General features: G+C 35.8%; 1 protein-coding gene across 1 annotated transcript; it reads right to left on the minus strand.

Moving 5' to 3' along the window:
- Window positions 1-649: 649 nt before the first annotated feature.
- Window positions 650-19,225, minus strand: WHAMM (WASP homolog associated with actin, golgi membranes and microtubules). Its single transcript, XM_031955684.1, has 10 exons — window positions 18,356-19,225; window positions 15,023-15,196; window positions 13,856-14,006; window positions 11,942-12,111; window positions 11,049-11,214; window positions 10,353-10,537; window positions 7,873-7,959; window positions 7,553-7,648; window positions 4,861-5,335; window positions 650-2,388 (listed from the first exon to the last, which is right to left on the minus strand). The coding sequence occupies exons 1-10, from the start codon at window positions 19,133-19,135 to the stop codon at window positions 2,096-2,098; spliced, it is 2,577 nt and encodes an 858-aa protein (XP_031811544.1). The 5' UTR covers window positions 19,136-19,225; the 3' UTR covers window positions 650-2,095.
- Between the last annotated feature and the right edge of the window lie 848 nt (window positions 19,226-20,073).

A 20,073-nucleotide genomic window follows, 5' to 3' on the forward strand; every position in this document is an offset into this window, starting at 1 on the left:
AACTGGCTTTACAATTTCAGTGTAAACATTTATTCTTTGAATATTAGAAAACACTGAAAATCCCGGCTTGATTGTTATGTTGATTGTCTAAACTTAAGATGGTAATGGAGAAAATGTAAATAATGCAAATTAAACTTACGTAGCACAAATACACTTTCCTCTTCAGAGAACTGATTCTTAAATCTATATCAGCATAACTCGATGTTATTATGTTATTATTTAATTGGAATTTTAAGTCCTTCCAGTCCAACTAGATGTTTGTTGGAAATGTGAAAACATACAGGGATGATTTACTCAAGGTCATGCAAGCTTTTACATGGCCTGGCTAGAAGTGGAAGCCTGGGGTCCTACTCAATCAATGCTTTCTAGGACAGCATATTTTCTTCACTGAAATTTGGTGAATGAATAAAAGAAATGCTATAATCAGTTATTAAAGTTTTATTTTTTAAAGTAACTTTTTATAATGCAATATAAAATTTTATAACTTCAGTGATTTGTAGGGCAACTTCTAACCTATAGCAAAAAATTTTTTTCTTCCCAAGAAGCCTGTCTTTTAGACTGAAAAAAGAAATCCCATGGTAATGATGTATAAAGGCATATCACAGAATTAGAAGTAAACAAATATAAATGAAAAGAGTACATGCCCTGCTTCACTGTTAAAACATTTTAATTTCAATTTTGCTTTTATTATATTACACAGAAAGCTCTATCTTTCTATAACCAAGTAAAAAAACCCTGATTACCAAGGTACCACATTTTCTCCCCAAAAAGACTTCAACATTCTAGAAAGCTTGTGAAGGTGTTTTTGAAATTACTTAAGATTAATAATAACTTTTTGGTTAAACACCAAAAAATATAAGAAACCCAACTTTAATACAAAAATTTTCTGAACTTAGTAAACTAAGTTTTTAACATAGTAAAAACTGTAAGCCAAATTTTACCTACCACCAGAGTATCCATCCCCAGGAGACAAAAATAAGGTGTTTTTGGCAATAGGAAGCATTTCTTCATTTTATAATAATGTTTATGTACCAAAAAGGGGAACATGATTTCCATGAGCAGTTGTTTCCCGAGAGGATATGGTTTCCCACCCAATCATTAATTATAGGTTTTTTAATTTTCCCTCCAATAAAACTGTACATGTCAAACAAAAGCTCAGTTGAAATCTTATTGAATCTTTAAATCTCATATCTGCAAGTTTTGTATTAGAAATGTTAATTAGTAGCCACATATTTCAAAGTGAAGGTACTATAGGCTTTCCATTCCCCCTAAATATAACACTGAAATACCGAAAACAATTCTGTGCACAGATATACTAGAGAATAGAAAATAAATTATGTTTAAAGTGTTTCTCAAGTGCCATTGAATTATTCTGGTGACTTATAATAAATTATTCAGTTTTAACAAATTAAAATGTTGATAGACCCAATTATTTCGATTATATAGTTGTAATATTTCCAAATTTTAGTAGAAATTGTCCAACACTTCCCCAAAACTCCATTTTCCCTCAAAAGTAAGGTAAAAAGGTAATGTTTACTTTTCTGATGTGAAACATCCTTTAAAATTAGAGTGTAGCACATTCTCTACTGCATATGGCTTAATGAATAAGTACTAGTTTCTTGTGCCAACAATGTCTGCCAGTTTCTTTAATCTCAATTCACTTTTCTCCTTTCATCTCTAAGGTTTTTGGGGGTGAGGGGTTGAAGCTTGTTTGTTTCACTAGTCAAAGTATTTGCTTATGAGTTTACATTTTTTCAAATTTAATTTTGTGGCAAAACATCAGATATACATCCTGAGTATCTTCCCACATCCATCCAGGGTCTATTCAGAAAATTCACCCATGAAATGTAATCTAAAGATTCCTTGTTAATTAGCGAATGAAAAGACTAAAAAACCATGCATATTCCATTTCAAAAACAATGACAATAATGAAAACCTCTGCAATGTAGTTCTCATAAAATGTTGCTGTTTTTATAAAACCATTATGGAGGCTGTCCTTCCCTGAGTATGTATGTTTCTCAGAAGTCCACATGCGCCTATATTGCTTTATCCTGAGAACTTCATTATTCCAGCAAACCTCTAGCTTCAAATCAAGTTAACTGTCCCATTCTGTATTATTCTGATCTTCATTGTCATCCTCCTCAGAGTCAGCAGACACTCTCTTAATTCTCTGGAGAGCTGCCTTGATGCTTTTCTCCAGCTCACTGGACGACTCTTCGTTGATGTCTGTAATGGGCTCTTGAGGAACTTTCTTCAATTTAACGCCTTGCTTAATAGCAGCCAGAATATTATCTCTGACTGAAGTTCCTGAAGTAGGCAGAGTGGGCTTCTCTATTTTGTGAAGTATTGCACCATGCTTTAAAGAATCCAAAACTTTATCCATAGTTCCTGCAACAGATTAAAAACAATAATTATTATAACAGCAAAAAGTTTGTCCAAAGTTGATCTTGATGCAGTACTCTTATTTATATGATTTAGATACAAGTACATTTACAAATAAAATGATTTAAGGATTTAGCCAACAATCCATTATGTGTTAATGATGGTAATGTAGCTCCCTATTTCTTCCTAGAATTGACTCTTCATGTCACAGCAAATTCCTCCTATTCAAATCCATGAGCAGTATTGAACAGATGTGGATAAAGTGGTAGTCATGTTATTATTTCCTTAGATAAAAGTAACTTAGTTCATTTGCCAGAAGTGATTACTTTCTTTTAATATGTATAAACTTTAGACTTCTTACAAACTCCCTAAAAAGGTTAAAGTGACCCCAAAAGAAGAGTCACAGCTGACTGAGGTATAACTGATCTATTACACTGTAAAGCTCGACTCCAATACAATGCAAATACTTCCTCTAACAACTATGATTCTTCTTTCTCTAATCTACACATAATCTTCCATATAAATGGAAAAATTCTTATTTTTATTTTTTGAACAAGCTCTGAAAAACAAAGATAATAGGTAAAAAAAAAAAAATATCTCTGGTTCATTTATATAAGCAACCCTATATTTTACTTCTAGTTTTCAAAGCTGTATTTCTCCAAGCTAAAATCTTAACTACAAACTCAATTGCATGCTGTAATGTTAAAGTCAGTTGGTCTCTACAAGTGAAAAGGTCCACAATAAAACTTCCAATGAACAGCTCAATTATGGGAGATCTATTTTCTAGATCTGGCATAATATGTATACAGCAGGAATTAGTACATCCACTGGACTTTGAGTATCCACTTTATGCTACACTTGAAGAATTAGTAGTGTAGCAGCAAATTATAGACTAAGTTGGGACCCCATAACCTTTTGAGTTATTTGCGTTGCTTTTCATTTTCCTCAAATCTTTAGAAAGTTCATTAAGAATGGATAGGGAGGACATGGAGAGAAAGGTGGTAACAATGATATGCCTGAACATCGAGAGAGGTATACTGGGAACTCTGGTCAACTGTTTATATTTATGGGTTGATGTGGTTTGGTGAGGAGAGGAAGGGAGATGGTAGCAGCAATGGGTTTGAAGCTTTATTAGGTAAAATTTATAAATCCAGAGCTACTAGTTAGTAATTCTTGGGCTTTACTATGACTAGCTAAATATGGATTTGCTTAGAATTTAAACTTGTAAACTGAATTCACAGATTGGTTCTGGGAATGAAAAGATTTCATAGTCAAGGCCCAATTATTTTTTGGTGATTATTTCTTATCATTGATATAATTTTTTTGGTATAATATATAGAAACTGTGTTTTAAGACACAATTATTATTACTATAAAAAGAGCTATATAAATTCTAAACTTTTAGGCATTTTTGCTTTCTTTCATCATTTATAAGAATTGGCTTGTGCAAGTATGCAATTTAGTTTCATATTAATAGTACCGAGATTTAAACTGCCACACAATAATGTAAAATATAGTTAAAAACTAAAGTCTTTGATAACCTAGAACCTAGACAACAAGAATTAAAAGCAGGGAATATTTTTGTATAAACACATGGCCTTGTGCGTAGGTAAGTCAATAAATGCTTGATGAATAAAAAATGACAAGAAAACAAACTTTCTTTGTTTCAGCAAGTATTTGTCAAGTATTTATAATGTGCTCAACAATATAAATAGTTAAAACACTTCTGCAATTGCTAGCATCAAAATAGATTTATGCCAATAGCTTAAAACTACAGCTACTATGACAATGTACTCAGAATGAAATTACTCTATTAATGATCAAGATCCTTAACTTAAGAATGACTTGACTATGTTTCCTTTGTATTTTTACTAAGGCAGGAAAGTTTACCTCTCCATTTTAGAAAAAAAAAAAAAAATTTGATAAATTTATTTCAAAGGCTAAAATGAAAATGATCTACTTATCTCTTGATTAAATTAGCCAAAAGCAAGAGTTTTATGACTATTTCCCACAGCAAAACATACTGAATTTCCATTAGAAAAGCAAGAACTAAATTGTCCTTGCAAACAACAGAAGTTGTGGAATCACAATAATGTAACCGACAAGAATTCATTGCAAATAATAAATAATTCCTCGAGATCATTAGTACTCTCAGATTATGAAACATGTAGTAAAGACAGATTCATTAATACTCTTGAAAGATACTAAATCATTTAATTCTTCAAAGTGATCATGTTTAACAATAATTACCTTAATAAAAGATAGCTTTATCAACATAATCTGTCAAACTCTAATACTGATGGCCTGTATGATTTTAAAAAATTGTTATCTAAAAAAGAAGCCATTGGAATATTTTGAGATTAGAATAGGGCCCCAAGTTTATTCCAAACTACAAGATACTGTGATAATTTCAGATTCCAGAAATAGGAAAGAGAAGTTTAAATTATCATGGGAAGAGACAAAAATTTCAAATATTTACCTGTACAGAGGTTTAAAGAACTTTTTGAGGAATCATATTTTTTAGCAGTTGATTCACAGACCAAAGGAAGTGGTTGATAATCTCTTCCAGATGTCTTCAATGAAAGTGGTGAGGAAGAAGGAAGAGGTGGTGGTGGTGGTGGTGGCGGCGGCGGCGATGACGGAAGAGGAGGTGGAGGGGCAGCAAGAAGAATTGGTGCTGATGGCGATGTCGGTTCCCTACTGGTTTCTGAATGTGGTAGATCACCAAATGGAACCAAAACCTGACTAGGGATATTTCCAGGACTGTTTTTGTATTTACATGTTTCCAAACTTCCAACTTTGGATGAAGGAGTACTTGTATTATTAGAAGATAAATGGACCGTTGACAGTGGCTGAGAAGCTGATGATGAGATTTTCTGGGAAATATCTTTGGGCAATTTTGGACTAATTGGTTTTGAATGAGGCGTTTTAAGTACAAACTGACCTGGACATTTCTTTAAAAAAGAAGGGGAAAAAAAAAAAAAAAAAGAGTTCCATTAAAAGTTTGCTTAAAATGTTAGCAACAAAACTTAATACAAGAAAACTTACAATAATTCCCATTTATGTTAGCATTTTAAAGTTTACAAAGGGCTTTCCTCCCATCAACCTTGACCAGAGGTAGTTGAAGTATTATTAAAACTATTTTATAGAAATGAAATATTTCATCTAAATTAGCAGGGCAACACTAAAAAAGGTCTCAGGTCTAGATTATTCAACTAATCCTGTACTAGAAATAAACTATACTTGGGTACTTAAGAGTCTACTCTCAAACAAAATAACTCATAGTTATAGAGCATTTCTTCTCAACCATCCTGTAAGATATATATGAAGGCAGTTTTGCCCCAATTTTCTAAGGAAATAAATTCAAGGACTAAAGCCCTTGGCCTTGAGTTAAATAGGTGCCAGTTAAAGACTAAGCACTAGAACTAAGATCAAGCCCTCTTGGCTTCCTCAAGATGGCACTAAAATTTGCCAAGAACAGGAAAATTTAGAAAATGGTTGGTAATTTTAAAAAATATTCATTAATTCATCTGTTCTAAGCAATTACTTGAGACTACAAAGCCTGCATTGTAGTTGCAATTCAAGAAGAACATTCTAATAGAAAGAGAAAAAAGTTCAAGATATGTGTAGTGAAAACTCACAAAGAATCAGTAATGAAAAACTGCTACGAGAATTCCAGGATGAGAAAAAAGTCTTGTGAATTATAGCTTTCAACAAAAATTATTTATGAAAATAGGATCATTCTATTTGGTCACATACCAAAATTTCTTGTACCCTGTATTTACTATCTCCTTGTACCCTAAAATATTCACTATGACTGGCCAGTAAGCAATATATCTTGATCAACAACTAATGGTCTAAGTTACATCCCTTCTTAATTCAGCTATGGTATTAGGGTCTTTTAATTATATTTTACTTATACATCTGAAACTTAATATTCTGCTTCTTCAATAGAAATAAGTTTTCCAGAATATCCTCCTATGACTTTTTTCTTTCTTTTTTTTTTTTAAATTTTAAATTTAAATTTCATTTCAATAACACTCAATTTTATCCTCAAGTAATTATCACAAACTGATACTGAAAAATGTTTTATAATACAGCAGACATTTCACCTGTTTATTAGATAGCTCAATTAATGTAAAATGTTCCTAGGGCTAGCTCTTAGAGGTTTGAAATAATAAAAATATTAGCTTGGGGATATATGAAGCATAAATATCTTAGTCAGTAGTTATCTAATTTGGGAAGACTTGTTTCTTGCCTTCCTAAAATAAGTCCTTAATAGCTGTAAGAAATTCAGAATGTTTGCTTGAAATGGATAAAATGTTCTTCAAAAAAAAAAAAATAATAATAATAATAATAATAATAATAATAAATTAGGAAACAACCCTTCTCCAGAAATATTAATCTAGACTAAGTTGGATAAGAATCCAAGTAAAATTTAAGAACATAAAAATACCCATACTTGTCATGTACCAAATTTTTAAAAAACATTTTCAGCTGAACAATTCCATATGATAAATATTGTTATTATTTCACGAAAAATAATACAAGAGAAGAGTATTTCTTTAAAAACTTCAATCAACAAATCATTTACAATAGGTGACTTTCCATCATTATTTTACGTTAGAGATTTTAATTTATTTTTAAGGTGATTTTTGGTCTATTTTATTCTTCCTCACAGGGTCTAGTCTTCCAGATGTTTGTTAAATGAAGATTACTATTCATTCTTGAATCCTGCATGTTTTCTTCTGTCTCTCCCTTTTCTGAAGAACTGCAATCTCTACCTCTGGTCCTATCCAGACTGGACTCCTGTATTCCGAGTGATACTGGGCTCTGGAGCACTGAGCCCAACATTCTCTCTGATCAGAGACACAACAGTGAATGGGGACACAAATAAGGGACAAAAGGAGGATGAAGGGAGGGAGTAAATACAGCTTTTATTTTCTCAAATTTAGACCACTGACTATAAAGTTGTAATAAAAGAATATGACTATAAGCTGCTATTTCTCATCACTGTATCTAGCCCATAGTAGGCTCCAATATATTTGGTGAATTGAATTCACCTCATAATTGAATTTCCCTCATAAAAACTTCCCAACATATATGTATATGTATATATACATATACCTATGTTTATGTATGTATATGAGATAATTATTTCAAGTATTTACCTCTCTAAATGATTTTAGGCGTTGAAGTGTTTTCTGTCGTTCTTGGCTTATCCACTCTTGCTTTTCCTTTTCTTCTTCTTTTCTCTTGTCTCTTTTCTGTATTAAAAAAAAAAAAAAATACATTTATAATCTTTAAAATGCTTACCAACTCTCATGAGAAATAAAGGTGTCTAAACCTCTTAATCACTATCATTTCTCCGAATGCCAGTTGAAAAATGTTTAGAGGGTTAGCCATAAAGGAAAATTGAAGATGTCTTTATTTCAATGGCAAGCTAATGTATAGTGGTAAAATGATTAAGCAATTTTCTTTAGCTACTCACCACTTGAATATTATGATGCTGATAAAATCGCTTTATGTTTTCCTGTGCCCGTTGCAATTTGTGATGATGACTTGCCTTGCATTGGTCCTGTCAGAATTAAACAAATACAAAATCCAATTAGATTCTTATTTCTGTAGGCCATGTTTTAAAAAGTAGTATTAAAAAGCATTCATCTTATTGCTTGCCCATTCAAGGTATCCCACTGGTATGAATTTTCATCATAGCTCAACAATACTTCTTTCTACTCAATGTTGGCCTGTACTTTGAGAAATAAAAGAAGAGATTCTCCACCAAAATGAATGAGATTTATTGGGCAATTCCCTAAACTGTGAGTAAGTTGTGTTCCAAAGGAACTAAAAGTGGTGGCAAAATACAAGGCAGCCTCAAAGTCTAACAAAGTTGAAAGCAAAATTTATGCCTGATAATTGGGGAATGGAAAATTATTTTTTTCCAAGGAATGAAGAATATAAAGAATTAAGAGAAGAATAAGAATTTTGTATGAAGTGATACAGAGTGAAAAAATCAGAGCCAAATGAGTAATGTAAGTGTAAAAATGTAAATAAAATCAACACTGAGAAGCAAAAAAAAAAAAAAAGACTCTGGTCAAATACAAGGCTCAGTGTTAGTACCAAACTATTCAAGTTAAATCCATTTCTACAGATTATATAGATGTGTTTATATTTCTATGTCCTTAGATATATACATACATATATATCTGTCCTTTCTGTTAATAACCAATAATCTGTTTTTTCCTCTGAAAGTGCACTTTGTAAATAGCTTTATTTAGAAATTTCTTGTCAAAACAATATATATCAATAATTTAAAGTATTTTACTAATGAGATACCTGAAGTACAGTACAATACTGTAGTCTTATATATGACCTTGAACTTATCAAGTTATCATTCAACTATAACTGACCATTTATAATACTGCCTTGAAGGATATATTCTAAAATTTAACCTTACATGTTAGTGTAAGGGTTAAAAAGCCTTTAGAAGAAAGGAATGCAGTTCAAGGCATGTGGGAGAACCTGAGGGATGAGAGGTACTGAGGTGCAGGCAAGTCCTATGTGGAGGTGGGGCATAGCCCCAGGAGGCTGTGTCTGACCCCAGGTACCACTTTTCCCTCCTTAGTGCTCTCAAAGCCTAGCACGCCTCCTTCCTTCTGGGGCCAATCCCATTATGCCAGGTTCCTAGAGGACCTCCCCTTCCCCCAGAGCCTCACAGGGATATAAATATGTGCTAAGAATAAAGTTCTCTTTTGCCTCACCCTGACCTCCTGGTGGTCTGTCTCTGTGGGATCCGGTTTGGTGCCCAAAGATGGGCCACTGTGGCCTAGCCGTGCTGTCGATGGACGGGCATTAAGAGTAGCTCAAAGGGGAGCTACCAGGTTAGAGTAGTCCATAGGGGTGTAACAGTTAGAAACAGTTACTTTTGGAAGGCTATTAGAGAAGGTTAGACCAAATATTCCTGATCACCAGGAACTTCTTTATAATCCTTTACCTTTTTAAAATGCAAAAATTCTATGAATTATTTGAAAGAAGACACCTGATGGAAAAGCAGTTCCTAAATAGAGGAACTATGATTTTAGAAAATGAACTATTATTCAAACTCTCCTTATCTACTTATTTCATGCTGTATTCATTTAGAGTGGGACAGTTCAAAAGGGTAGCTAGCTGGGATAGTGGACAAACTGCCCAGCCTGGAATTAAAGAAAATTCTTCCTGACTTCAAATATGGCCCTAAACTCTTACTAGCTACATGACCCTGAACAAGTCATTTCAACCCTGTTTTTCTCAGTTTCTTTATAAAATGAGCTGGAAAAGGAGACGGCAATTTACTTTGCCAAGAAAACCCAAATGGGACCACTTTTGAGGAGTTGGATACAACTCAAAACCCAACAACTAAGATATTGAACACACCCAAAGTACACTAGAAAAAGCCTAGGGCAATTGCTTTCCTTGTCATAGGGGTGAAACACTTCTATAAGTACTTTAAGTTTTAGCTATATAAAGATATTTTAAAGAAAAAATAATTGCTGAGATTAGGGAAATGAAACTTCATTTTAAAGATAGATGAAATGAAGAATATTACTTTAAAATATTATTGAAATTAACAATTTGCTCACAATAGCTAATTTAAAGACCACTAAGGCACACTGGTAAGCATTCCCTACATGAACTCTCAGCAGTAAAGCCCCCCCCCCAACCTCTTTTTTTTTTTTTTTTTAATTACAAGAAATTATAAATAAATTGTGGTGAATCCCTATCACAGTAATTGTCTTTTTCTGAAACTAATTCAACTAAGGAACTTAAATGAAGAACTCATAAGAAACTTAACTATGCATATAGTAACTGGAAATACTACATAATTGCACACATTCTTCTATAGTTACTGTGTTGTAGAAACTTAAATTTTAATGTATTTTTATCCATCAATAACAGGAATGGAAAGGAAAAAGATTCCCCTGATGCATTTACTTTTTTGTTCCTGAGATAGGCTCTTCTTGCACAGATAATTCCTCTCTTGTGTTCTAGCTGCTGGGACTTCTGCTTGAGCATCTTCATTTCTGAAACCTGGGAATCGTTTTGCGCTACTAGATGATCAGCAATCAGTTCCTCAGGATTTTCAACAGCATCATAATACACAACTTCATCTTGTTTCTCTAGAAATAGGCAGCATTAATATAGTTTTAAAATTAAGTCCTTAATTTATAAAAGAATCTGGATGAAGAATTTTAAATATGCATTTAATAATACATTGTCACTAAAATAATTTAGTACTTTTAAAGCCACAAAAAAGTTTGTCTAACCCTGTGGTTTCTTCCCTTCCTCTCCCTAGCCCCTAATACTAATTAACAACATGTCTGTAACTTACAACTTTACAAAACTGCCTAACATACCAGAAACTCAAGTGACCTGCTCAAGGTCACACAGCTATTCTGTGTGAGGCAAGATTTGAACGTAGATCTTACCGACTTCAAAAGTTCCACTCCACTACAAGCAGTTTCCTTTCAAAGAGCATTTTTTTAGATGCAAAAATATTTAAAACTTAAGTTTTACAAATTAGTTTAAAATTTTAATGTGAGGGATATCATTTATAGGAACTGTATTACATTTAACATTGTATAAAGTATCTAGTAGCTGGAAACAATTTGTTCTCTATACACATCTCACCTTTTATGAGTCGTCTCGTAGCATCTAACTCTGTAATAAGCAGCATCTCTTTAAACTTCAATATCTCAAGCTGAACTTCATACAATTCAAGTTGAACTTCATAATACTGCATTTCTAGTTCATCTATCATATCAATGTTTTTCTCTGCTTCAGAAAGATGTTCTACCTTATTAACAAAAAACTAGGTCAATAAAAATAATACATTATGAAAAATGATTACAAATTATCTCAATTATTTTCTGAAAAGGAACAGATTCTATATATATATAAAGAGAGAGAGAGAGAGAGAGAGAGAGAGAGAGAGAGAGAGAGAGAGAGAAAGAAACACTGGAGTAATTTGCCTGTTTAATGTGACAAAAATGGTAGTGCTTTGTGACCAATTTAAATCAATTTATAAGAGGTCATCGTTATTGTATTCTTCATCAACTGTGAAACATTTGTCTTAAGAAACTGATGGACAGAGAACAATGTTCTATGTGGTAATGTCATCTTTAAAGATATAGGAGCCCAGGAAAAGTTATATGGTCATGACCCTACGATGCATAAATTAATAATGAACAATTTGAGTACACCATTAAATAAATTACAATCTCCAAACAATAAAAAAGTATGCTCATACCCTTGATTGCTCAAAGTAACTTATCTACTTTTTGAATGAGTTTAACAGTATTACAAAGGGAATCATATACCATAAATGGGTTAAATGCCAACTTTGATGTCTTACTTTATAGGGGGAAAAAAAAAATCTATAATAGTAACAAGTTGCTCTCTAGTGATTTTATATTTGCTTATTCCATACCATCTTCAAAAATGTTTTGAGCTCCTTGAAAGAAAGGTGTTACATATATTGTAGGGGAAGAATTAGATCAAAATTACATTTGTTTTCACCTTACTTTTTTTTGAATTTCAACTCTTTTTCGATTCAAGCATAGTTCTTTGGCTCTTTTGTACTGTAGAGTTTCTCTTGCTAACATGAGCTTCAGTTTTTCAAGTCTGGGAGCAGCTAAGGCCCAGGTAGCTTGGCCAAATCTCTCTTTATCCTGTTCCATCTGTTTTTTCATTCCTATTGCATTAAAATTAGAAGATAAATGACCCAAGAAATCAGAGGTTTGTATAACAATTAAAAAAATAAGTCCTTCCCTCTACTTTTTGCCCATTGTTCCTAGTTTTCTGTCCCTTTAAGCATTATACACAAATGAGTAATAAATCATAATGATGTTCTATTCTTATCCATACCCTCTTAAACAGAATGAGGAAAAAAAGGTCATCATTTCTATACATATCAGATCCTTCTTTTTTTTCCCCTGAAGTCTCTATTTTATTATTTCTTTTTTTTTCCTTTCTTTTTTTTTTATTATTATAACTTTTTATTGACAGAACATATGCATGGGTAATTTTTTTTTTTTTTTTTTTTTTTTTACAACATTATCCCTTGCACTCACTTCTGTTCTGACTTTTCCCTTTCTTCCCTCCCCCCCCTCTCTTAGATGGCAGGAAGTCTTATACATGTTAAATATGCTATAGTATATCCTAGATACAATATATGTGTGCAGAACCGTACAACTGTACTTGCACAAGAAGAATTGGATTCAGAAGATAAAAATAACCTGGGAAGAAAAACAAAAATGCAAACAGTTCACACTCATTTCACATCAGGTTCCTCTTAATACTTCTTCTCTTGAAAGCAGAGGGATTGAAAAATCTTTTGAAAAGATTTGTGTTGTATACAGTACCCATTTCACTATAATTGTTAAATGCAAACATTAAAAAAAGAATTTGTTAACCCACTTTGAAAATAGGTACTACTTTATAACTTAACAAATTTCAATCCTGCCAATTAATCCAGAGCAAATGATAATTATCAGTAACAAATAAAGCAAAAAAGCAATTTTGAAAAATCAATTTCACCTAAAAATGCTTTTAAGAATAATCTCCTTATATTTAAAAGGACTGTACATGTAAAATCTCTTATCAGAGCAATTGTCTGAGGGAAGAGAAAAGGGAAGGAGAAAAAATTTGGAACTCAAAATCTTATATAAAATTAATATTGAAAGTTATCTTTACATGTAATTACAAAAAAAAAATACTATTAAGTGTAAGAAAAAACAAACTGAGTAAAATTAAAAAAAAAAAAAAAAAAAGAATAATCTGCAATCCAATGAATGAAAGTCAAATTCTGCTACTTAAAGATCTGCATTAGTCATTTTTTAAAAGAACTCTGCTTTTCTAGTCTCATCTGGTACTTTTAACTTTGTTTTAACTAAAATTAGACAATTTGGTTGTAGTTTAATGATTTGGCCATTATTTAATCCTATTTACCTGCACATCTGCAACAGTGAATCCTGCAGTGCTTAAAAAAACAACTTCAATCTTGTAATTAACTTTGGGAGGGTACAAGTAGATACCTGTATCTATACATAGGACGTAAGGGAAGTAATGAAACCACTACTTATACTAACCTACAATATAGATTGCAGCTTTGAAAATATTTGTATAATTTGAGTATGTGTGATTCAGTAAGAATATGAAAAATCACTCAAATTCATATATATAGTTTAGAAAAAGCTGTTCCTTCAGAAATAAAAAAGTTAATTGCTACAATTTTATGGATAACTAATACTGAAACAGATGTCTACATGACATTTCTACTATTAGAAATTAGACTTTCAAGAAGCACACCAAAATTCTGCTTCTGATAGTTTTTAACTCCAATAACATTGGAAGAAATGAAATTCATACATTATTGTTCATTTTGGGGGGAGGCGCTGAGAAGTCTAGGTTCTATCACAATATTCTTTCATGCTTACCAGCCAATGCATTTGCTGTTTCCTTAAAATAATTCACCGTGATGTCTTGAATAGATGTCACAGCTTCGTCAGCTTGTCGGGTCCATTCTCTGGCCTCTTTTTCCAATGCCTCTATTCTCTTAGGGCCCAGTTCATGGAACTCCAAAGACTTCTATAGAGATATAGAAAGAATGATATAAGCTCACCAGTAGATAACAGCAGTATGAAAGCAAAAAGTGTTATGTAGGATTCTAAATACTTTTGCCCCTTATCTAAAGTAGGCAACAGGAATTATTTTATCTACTTATTTTTCTTCATAAAGCTTTGGCTTCTCTGCTGATACAGAAATAACATCCTAAAATTTGTACACAATCTACTTGCAAGGAAAAATACTAAGACATTTTTTCTTTTTATGAATAAAGAATTACGCTTTCTTCATGTACAAAAACACAGTATTTATAGAAAAAGAATTCTGAAAAAGCAACATTGGTGACAATGTTTTATTGCTATAAAGAGCTACTCTATACACAATTCATTCTCTATTAGAGCTATAGAGCATGTGTGTACATTCCTCAACCAATTAACTCTAATAGCTCTAATTCCATACTTAACATATTGAAATGGCAATTCTAATTGCAGCCTGGCTTTAAAATCTTTTCCTATAAAACATAATTTGAATATAAAAAACACTATAAGAGGGAAAAACAGTGGAACAAGTTCATTAAATAATAGTATAATACAAAAACTGCAAATGAAGACTTATTTTGTAAAATAAGTCAGAGTAGCATGTATTAGTATATTCATTTAGCACTGAAGTCAGATATTGTTGGTGGAAACGAGTTGGTATAGTGGACAGTACAATGAACTAGGAGTCAAGAAACTGGGGTTTTTGAACTAAGACGAGTGTTAACATCTCTATACAATAACTTTAATTCATTTATGAAATGAAAGCACTATCTGAAAAATTGCTTTAGGGCTCAAATGAGATAATAACATAAGGTACTTTGGAAAACATAAAACATTATAAAATAGATTATCATTACTTAATTTCCATTCCCTTCCCAAACCAGTGTAAATATAGTACTAAAATATTCTTGTATGAATAATATATTATTATTCATTTAAACGTAGTTGGTAAAATATTGCTTTGCAAACAGCACAATAAACATTATATGAAAGAAAACATACTGAAATTTTTAGCTTGTATAATGTTGCAAGCTCTCGCATATCCCTAAATGGTTGCAGCAAATATTCGTAGAAGTTTGTTGCCACAGTAACTAATTCCTGGTAAGCTTTATCTTCTTCTTCATAAACTTTCATTAAATCTATCATCTTGACAGCATTATTATGCTCGTGAACAATCTAGAAGATAAAAAGGATTTTAAAGGTTAACTATAGTAGGTTTATAAATTGTACAGAATAGTGGGACTATGATTCCTTTATTTAGTTAAATTTTAGGCGTTCACCGATTTTTCCCAAACCCTAGTTCTCTTTTAGTTACAAACCCAGATCCTCTAACTCTAAAGTCATTTTTTCTCCCTACTGTAACATACTGATTCTCAAAAAATATGACAGAATAACTTTTCAAAAAGTAAAATTTGGTTAAATTCCCCTTCCCCAATCTCTTGCTCTCTGAAACATGGCATAAGAGTAGAATTTATAGTAAGGTTAAACTTTTTACTTTTGGTAGTAAAAATGCACAAAGTCACATTTGAGGATGGGAATATGCCCCCAATATCCCCATATTCCACTTCAGAAGTGAGGAGATAGGGGAAAACCAGATGACCTTCAAGGCCTTTTCAGCTTTAAATTTTATCATCTTGTAACTTGGGTCCATGAATTTTTTTTTTTTTTTTTAAATAACTGAACTTCAAGATGGATTTCCTTTTTAACTCCATATACTTATTTCATTCATTTAAGACTGTTCTGAGTTCACTGGGTTTACCAGCTGTTTATGGGGGGGGGGGGGGGGGGGAGGTTGTTCTAAGAGACTTTTCCTGGGGGGGGAAAGTTCTGTCTTGAGAAATCCATACCTGTAACAGTTTTTAATCAAAAGCCTCCTACTATGTATATTTAGTCCCAAACTATGATTTTTAAGAGAATCTCTTAAATTCTAGTATTCTGAGGTGAAAGGCTAACTTGATAAACAGTTTCCTATTCACCCCTGGTAAACTATACTTAAAAAGATTTGATTTTATCCTACTCCATCTTCATAACTCCAAAACTAAAGAATCCCAATTTTAGTTTGCCCTCATGTGGATATCTATTCCCTGCATTATTTTTCCTCTGCCCTTTCACATGCTTTTCTAGTTCCATCACAGAAGCTTTTCATTACAAAACTAAAACATCACGAAGTACTAGAAGATATACCACGATTTTATGCAAGGATATGATGCTTTTCAGTTTGCTTTCAATGTATCTTCTAGATGTCATCATTTTATAATTTTATTTTTATTGCCAATTGACTACTAGATGCTTCTTACTTAAGACTATTCATTAGCTTCTCAAAGAGGCCATGTCCAAAACAGAATTCATTCCCTTTCTCAAAGCTTCATCTCCTCCAGACTTCTCTACTACCACTGCAAGCACTACTATTTTCTTAGTTGCTCAAGGTCATACCCTTTTAGTAATATCCTCTCCCCCTCACTTCTCATATCTAATTAGTTGCCAAGTCTGGTTAAGTCTACTTCCAGCCATTACTTTTGCTCTATTCACACAGCCACCATTTTAATTCAGATCCTAATCATCCTCCAATCTTTCCTCCCAATATTCACTCACCTGCCAAAATAATCTAAGGCACAAATCCACTCAAGTCCCCTTGTCAAAAACCATCGATTTCCTCTAGAATAAAATGTGAATTCCTCACACTGGCATTTAAAGCCCTTCCTAATATAGAATCAATTATATTTCCTACTTTTTTCCCCTCACATTTCTCTCGCACACTGCAAGATAGACTGCAGCTAAACCTATTAGCTGTTTCTTAAACCAATCTTTTGCCCACACATTTTCCTAATTCATTCTTCACACCAGGAATACACAGCTTCATCTTGGATTATCAACATCCTTACCTCCTTTCAAGACTTAGCTTAGGGGCTACCAACAGAGCTTTACTATCCAGCTGTTACCTTGCATTTCACTGTGTACATGTACCAGCTAAGTTCTTATATTCTCTTCAAAGATCCTAAGCTTGCAGGCAGTTAGATTCATTGTCTTTCTATTCCAATGCTAGTGTTTTGTACATAGCAAGTGCTTAATAAATGCTAATTGAATATGGCAAAAATGTCAATAATTCATCAATAATACATTGTAACAGAATGGGGAATTGAAAAACTGTATGATGACTAAGATTCCTTTCTTGGGTCCTAGTGTAAAACATAAGGCATGCCTTGAGCTATTCTGAATTGTTTTAGAAAACTTATGTTTATCCATAAAAGTTCATTCACCCTTTTTTTTTTTTTTTTGCCCTTTCATTGCTTTATGAAAACCCCCTAAAGCATTTTCCTTGCATTCACTATAGACAGATTTCATTTTTCATTCCTATTCTCACTCCCAGCCAAGGATGTTATCTTTTGCCTTCAATAGTTCAAAGAATTAGATTTAGGTCTGGAAGAGAATTTCAAAATCTGTAGTCCAGGACTTAACCATGGAGCGGTGAAATTCTAAGAAAAAAAAAGTATTTCGATATATACCCATATAGATTAGTTTCCTTGGTAATTCTACATACTTTATTACGCATTTAAAACCATTCTGAGAAGGGGTTTATAGTCCTTGCTATGTACTGCACGGGCAGCTAGTTTGCACCATTCCTAGGCCTGGAGTCCAAAAGACTGCATGTTGCGCCTCCAATCTGGCCCTCGCCATGTAACACTTGTGAGGTCCTAGAAAGCAGCTTAGTCCTGCTTTTCTCGGTCTCCTCATCTGCAACGGGAGCCGGAGAAGGAAATGCAAGTCTGAATTATCTCTGTCAGGGAAACCCTAACGACACCAGCAGATTCAGACGCAACGGAACAACAGGCCCCGATTGCCAGAGGATCTAGGACGCACAAGAAGTATGACCCTGCTCTTGTTGGGATCCCGATATAAACGTCCCCAAATGCATAAATGCCAGCTTCCGGGTGAGTATCAGCCTTCACACCAGGGAGGCAAACGGGAGCCTCCTTGGAGTCAAGCCGGGACATTTATCCGTAGGGTGGGACGTCGCTGGCAGCCAGCGGCTCAGGAGAGGCGCGCACGCGCGCTAGGGAAAACCGTCCTTACAGAACCTGAGGGCCCGAGGCCCGAGTTTACAACAAAGCGCCACTTTCTAGAATCACATTTTTATCATGGGTTCTCAACCCACCCACGACCGGCAGCAGCCACTAAAACTCAGCTCTTTCCTTTGACATCACACATTCTTAGCCAGACCGACAGGCAGGGCGGCAGACACTCCTCCCCTTCGGGAGGCCGTACGCGGGCCAGACGGGCGCGTGGGGGGGGGGGGGAGGGGTGACGGCGTCCCCACCCATTCGTGCCCCGGCCCACCCGGCAGAGCCGCTCCTGGGCGCGGACCACGTGCCGCCGCAGGGCCTTCTTCCGGAATTCATGCAGGTTCTCGAAGTACTCCTCCAGCGGCTCGGCGTCGGCGGGGAAAAGCAAGTCCAGCAGCATCTTGGCGCCGCACCGGTCGACCGCCTCGTCCAGGTAGCGCGCCAGCTGGTCGCACTGCTGCCTCAGCGCCTCCTCGTCGGGCCCGGCGGCCGGAAAGAGCAGCGCCCACAGGCTCGGGCCGACCTCGGGGGGCAGCTCGGGGAAGGCGGCCTCCAGCTGCGAGTTCATGGCGGCCAGCATCCGGTGCACGCCCTGAAGTTCGGCCACGGAAAAGAGACCGGCCCAGCTGAGCGGCCTGCCCTCCTCCTCCTCCTCCTCCCCCTCGGCCGGGGCGCCTCCGTCCCCCGGGGCCGGGCCGAGGCCCGCGCGCCGCCGCCGCCGCCGCTGCTGCTGCAGGGTTCGGTTGTGACAGGTCACGGCGAACTTGGCCTCGGACTCATTCCAAGCCACTAAAAAGCAGAGGTTGGGCCGCTCGGGCTCCGAGAATAGGTTCTCCTTGACGGCCACCCAGTCCTCCAGGTCGTCGGGCAGCTCCTCCTCCATGACCCGGCCCTTTCCGGGAAGGGCCGCGAGGGGCGCTCCCCTACAAGACTCCCACCTAGAGGGCCGCACAGGCGCGGGGTCGCTGCGCTTGCCCGGGCCCGGCGGCGCCGCTGGCGCCCAGAGCCCGACCTCCTTTCGCGTTCTCCGGGAGCCGAAAGGAACCGGAGCCATTTTTCCCTGGGGCGAGGTGTCTTAAATGCGAATCACCTTCCGCCACTGCCCCTCCCATTGGCCGAAGCGTTTCCACTAGTGCCCCTCCCACTAGCGGGTGTGTGTGTGTGTTTGTGTGTCTACCCTCACGGTCACTCCTCCCATTGGCCAAGAGCCTTCCATCAGTGCCCCTCCCATTGGCCGAGCCAGGCCGCAGAAGAAGGAAGAAGGGGCGGGCCGCAGTCGCCGGCTCTACTGTGAAGCAGCGGGGAATAGAGAGGGCGGAGCCGTGTCGTTGGGGGTGGAGCCGGGCTGCTTAGTTAATGCGGCTCGGAGAAAGGGGAATTCCAAACATCCTCTTCCAGTTTTTAGTCTCTTCTTTCGCTTTGCTAGGACCCTCCTCCGTTTCCTGTTGTAGGATCATAGGATCCTTGACCGAGAGTTGAGACTTACGCTGCCATTTCGTCTAATCTCCCCATTTTACAGATGAGGAAAACAGATCCATGGAGGTTAAGTGACATAAGGAAAACCTGTTAGGGGCAGCTGTGTTGAGTTGTCTTTTAAGGCGAGACGGACTCTTGGTAACCCCGTTTGGAAATTTCTTGGCACAGATACCGGGTCGGTTTGCCGTTTCCTTCTGCTTGTAGGACTCTATGCAAATCACTTACCAACTTTCTGCGCTTTAGTTCTTCATCTGTAAGATGAAGGAGATGAACTAGGGCCAATAAGGGCCCTGATGCAGTTCACCACAAGTCCAAGGACTGATTAGTTTAGGGGGGCCTGGGAAGGAAAGAGTGCCTGATCTTTCCTGGGAGGCAAGAGAACAGAGCGAGGAGACATTGAAAACCGGAGAAGATGCTGCACCCTAGCCATAGGAGATAGCCATAGGTTGTAGGATTCTTCTGAGGGGGAAGGAAGCACATGGAAGTTGGGGATCAAGGGGCATGGGGTACTATAAA

The sequence above is a fragment of the Sarcophilus harrisii genome, chromosome 2 (assembly GCF_902635505.1).
Source record: "Sarcophilus harrisii chromosome 2, mSarHar1.11, whole genome shotgun sequence".
In the NCBI taxonomy this organism is placed as follows: Eukaryota; Metazoa; Chordata; class Mammalia; order Dasyuromorphia; family Dasyuridae; genus Sarcophilus; species Sarcophilus harrisii.

Excerpts from the sequence above, each read along its gene's own strand:
- WHAMM (XM_031955684.1), bottom strand. The coding sequence starts at position 19,135 with ATGGCTCCGGTTCCTTTCGGCTCCCGGAGAACGCGAAAGGAGGTCGGG. Across the intron at positions 10,538-11,048 it reads TACGAGACGACTCATAAAAG|AGAAACAAGATGAAGTTGTG; the intron begins GTGAGATGTGTA and ends GCCTATTTCTAG. Across the intron at positions 5,336-7,552 it reads GCCTAAAATCATTTAGAGAG|AAATGTCCAGGTCAGTTTGT; the intron begins GTAAATACTTGA and ends TCTTTTTTAAAG.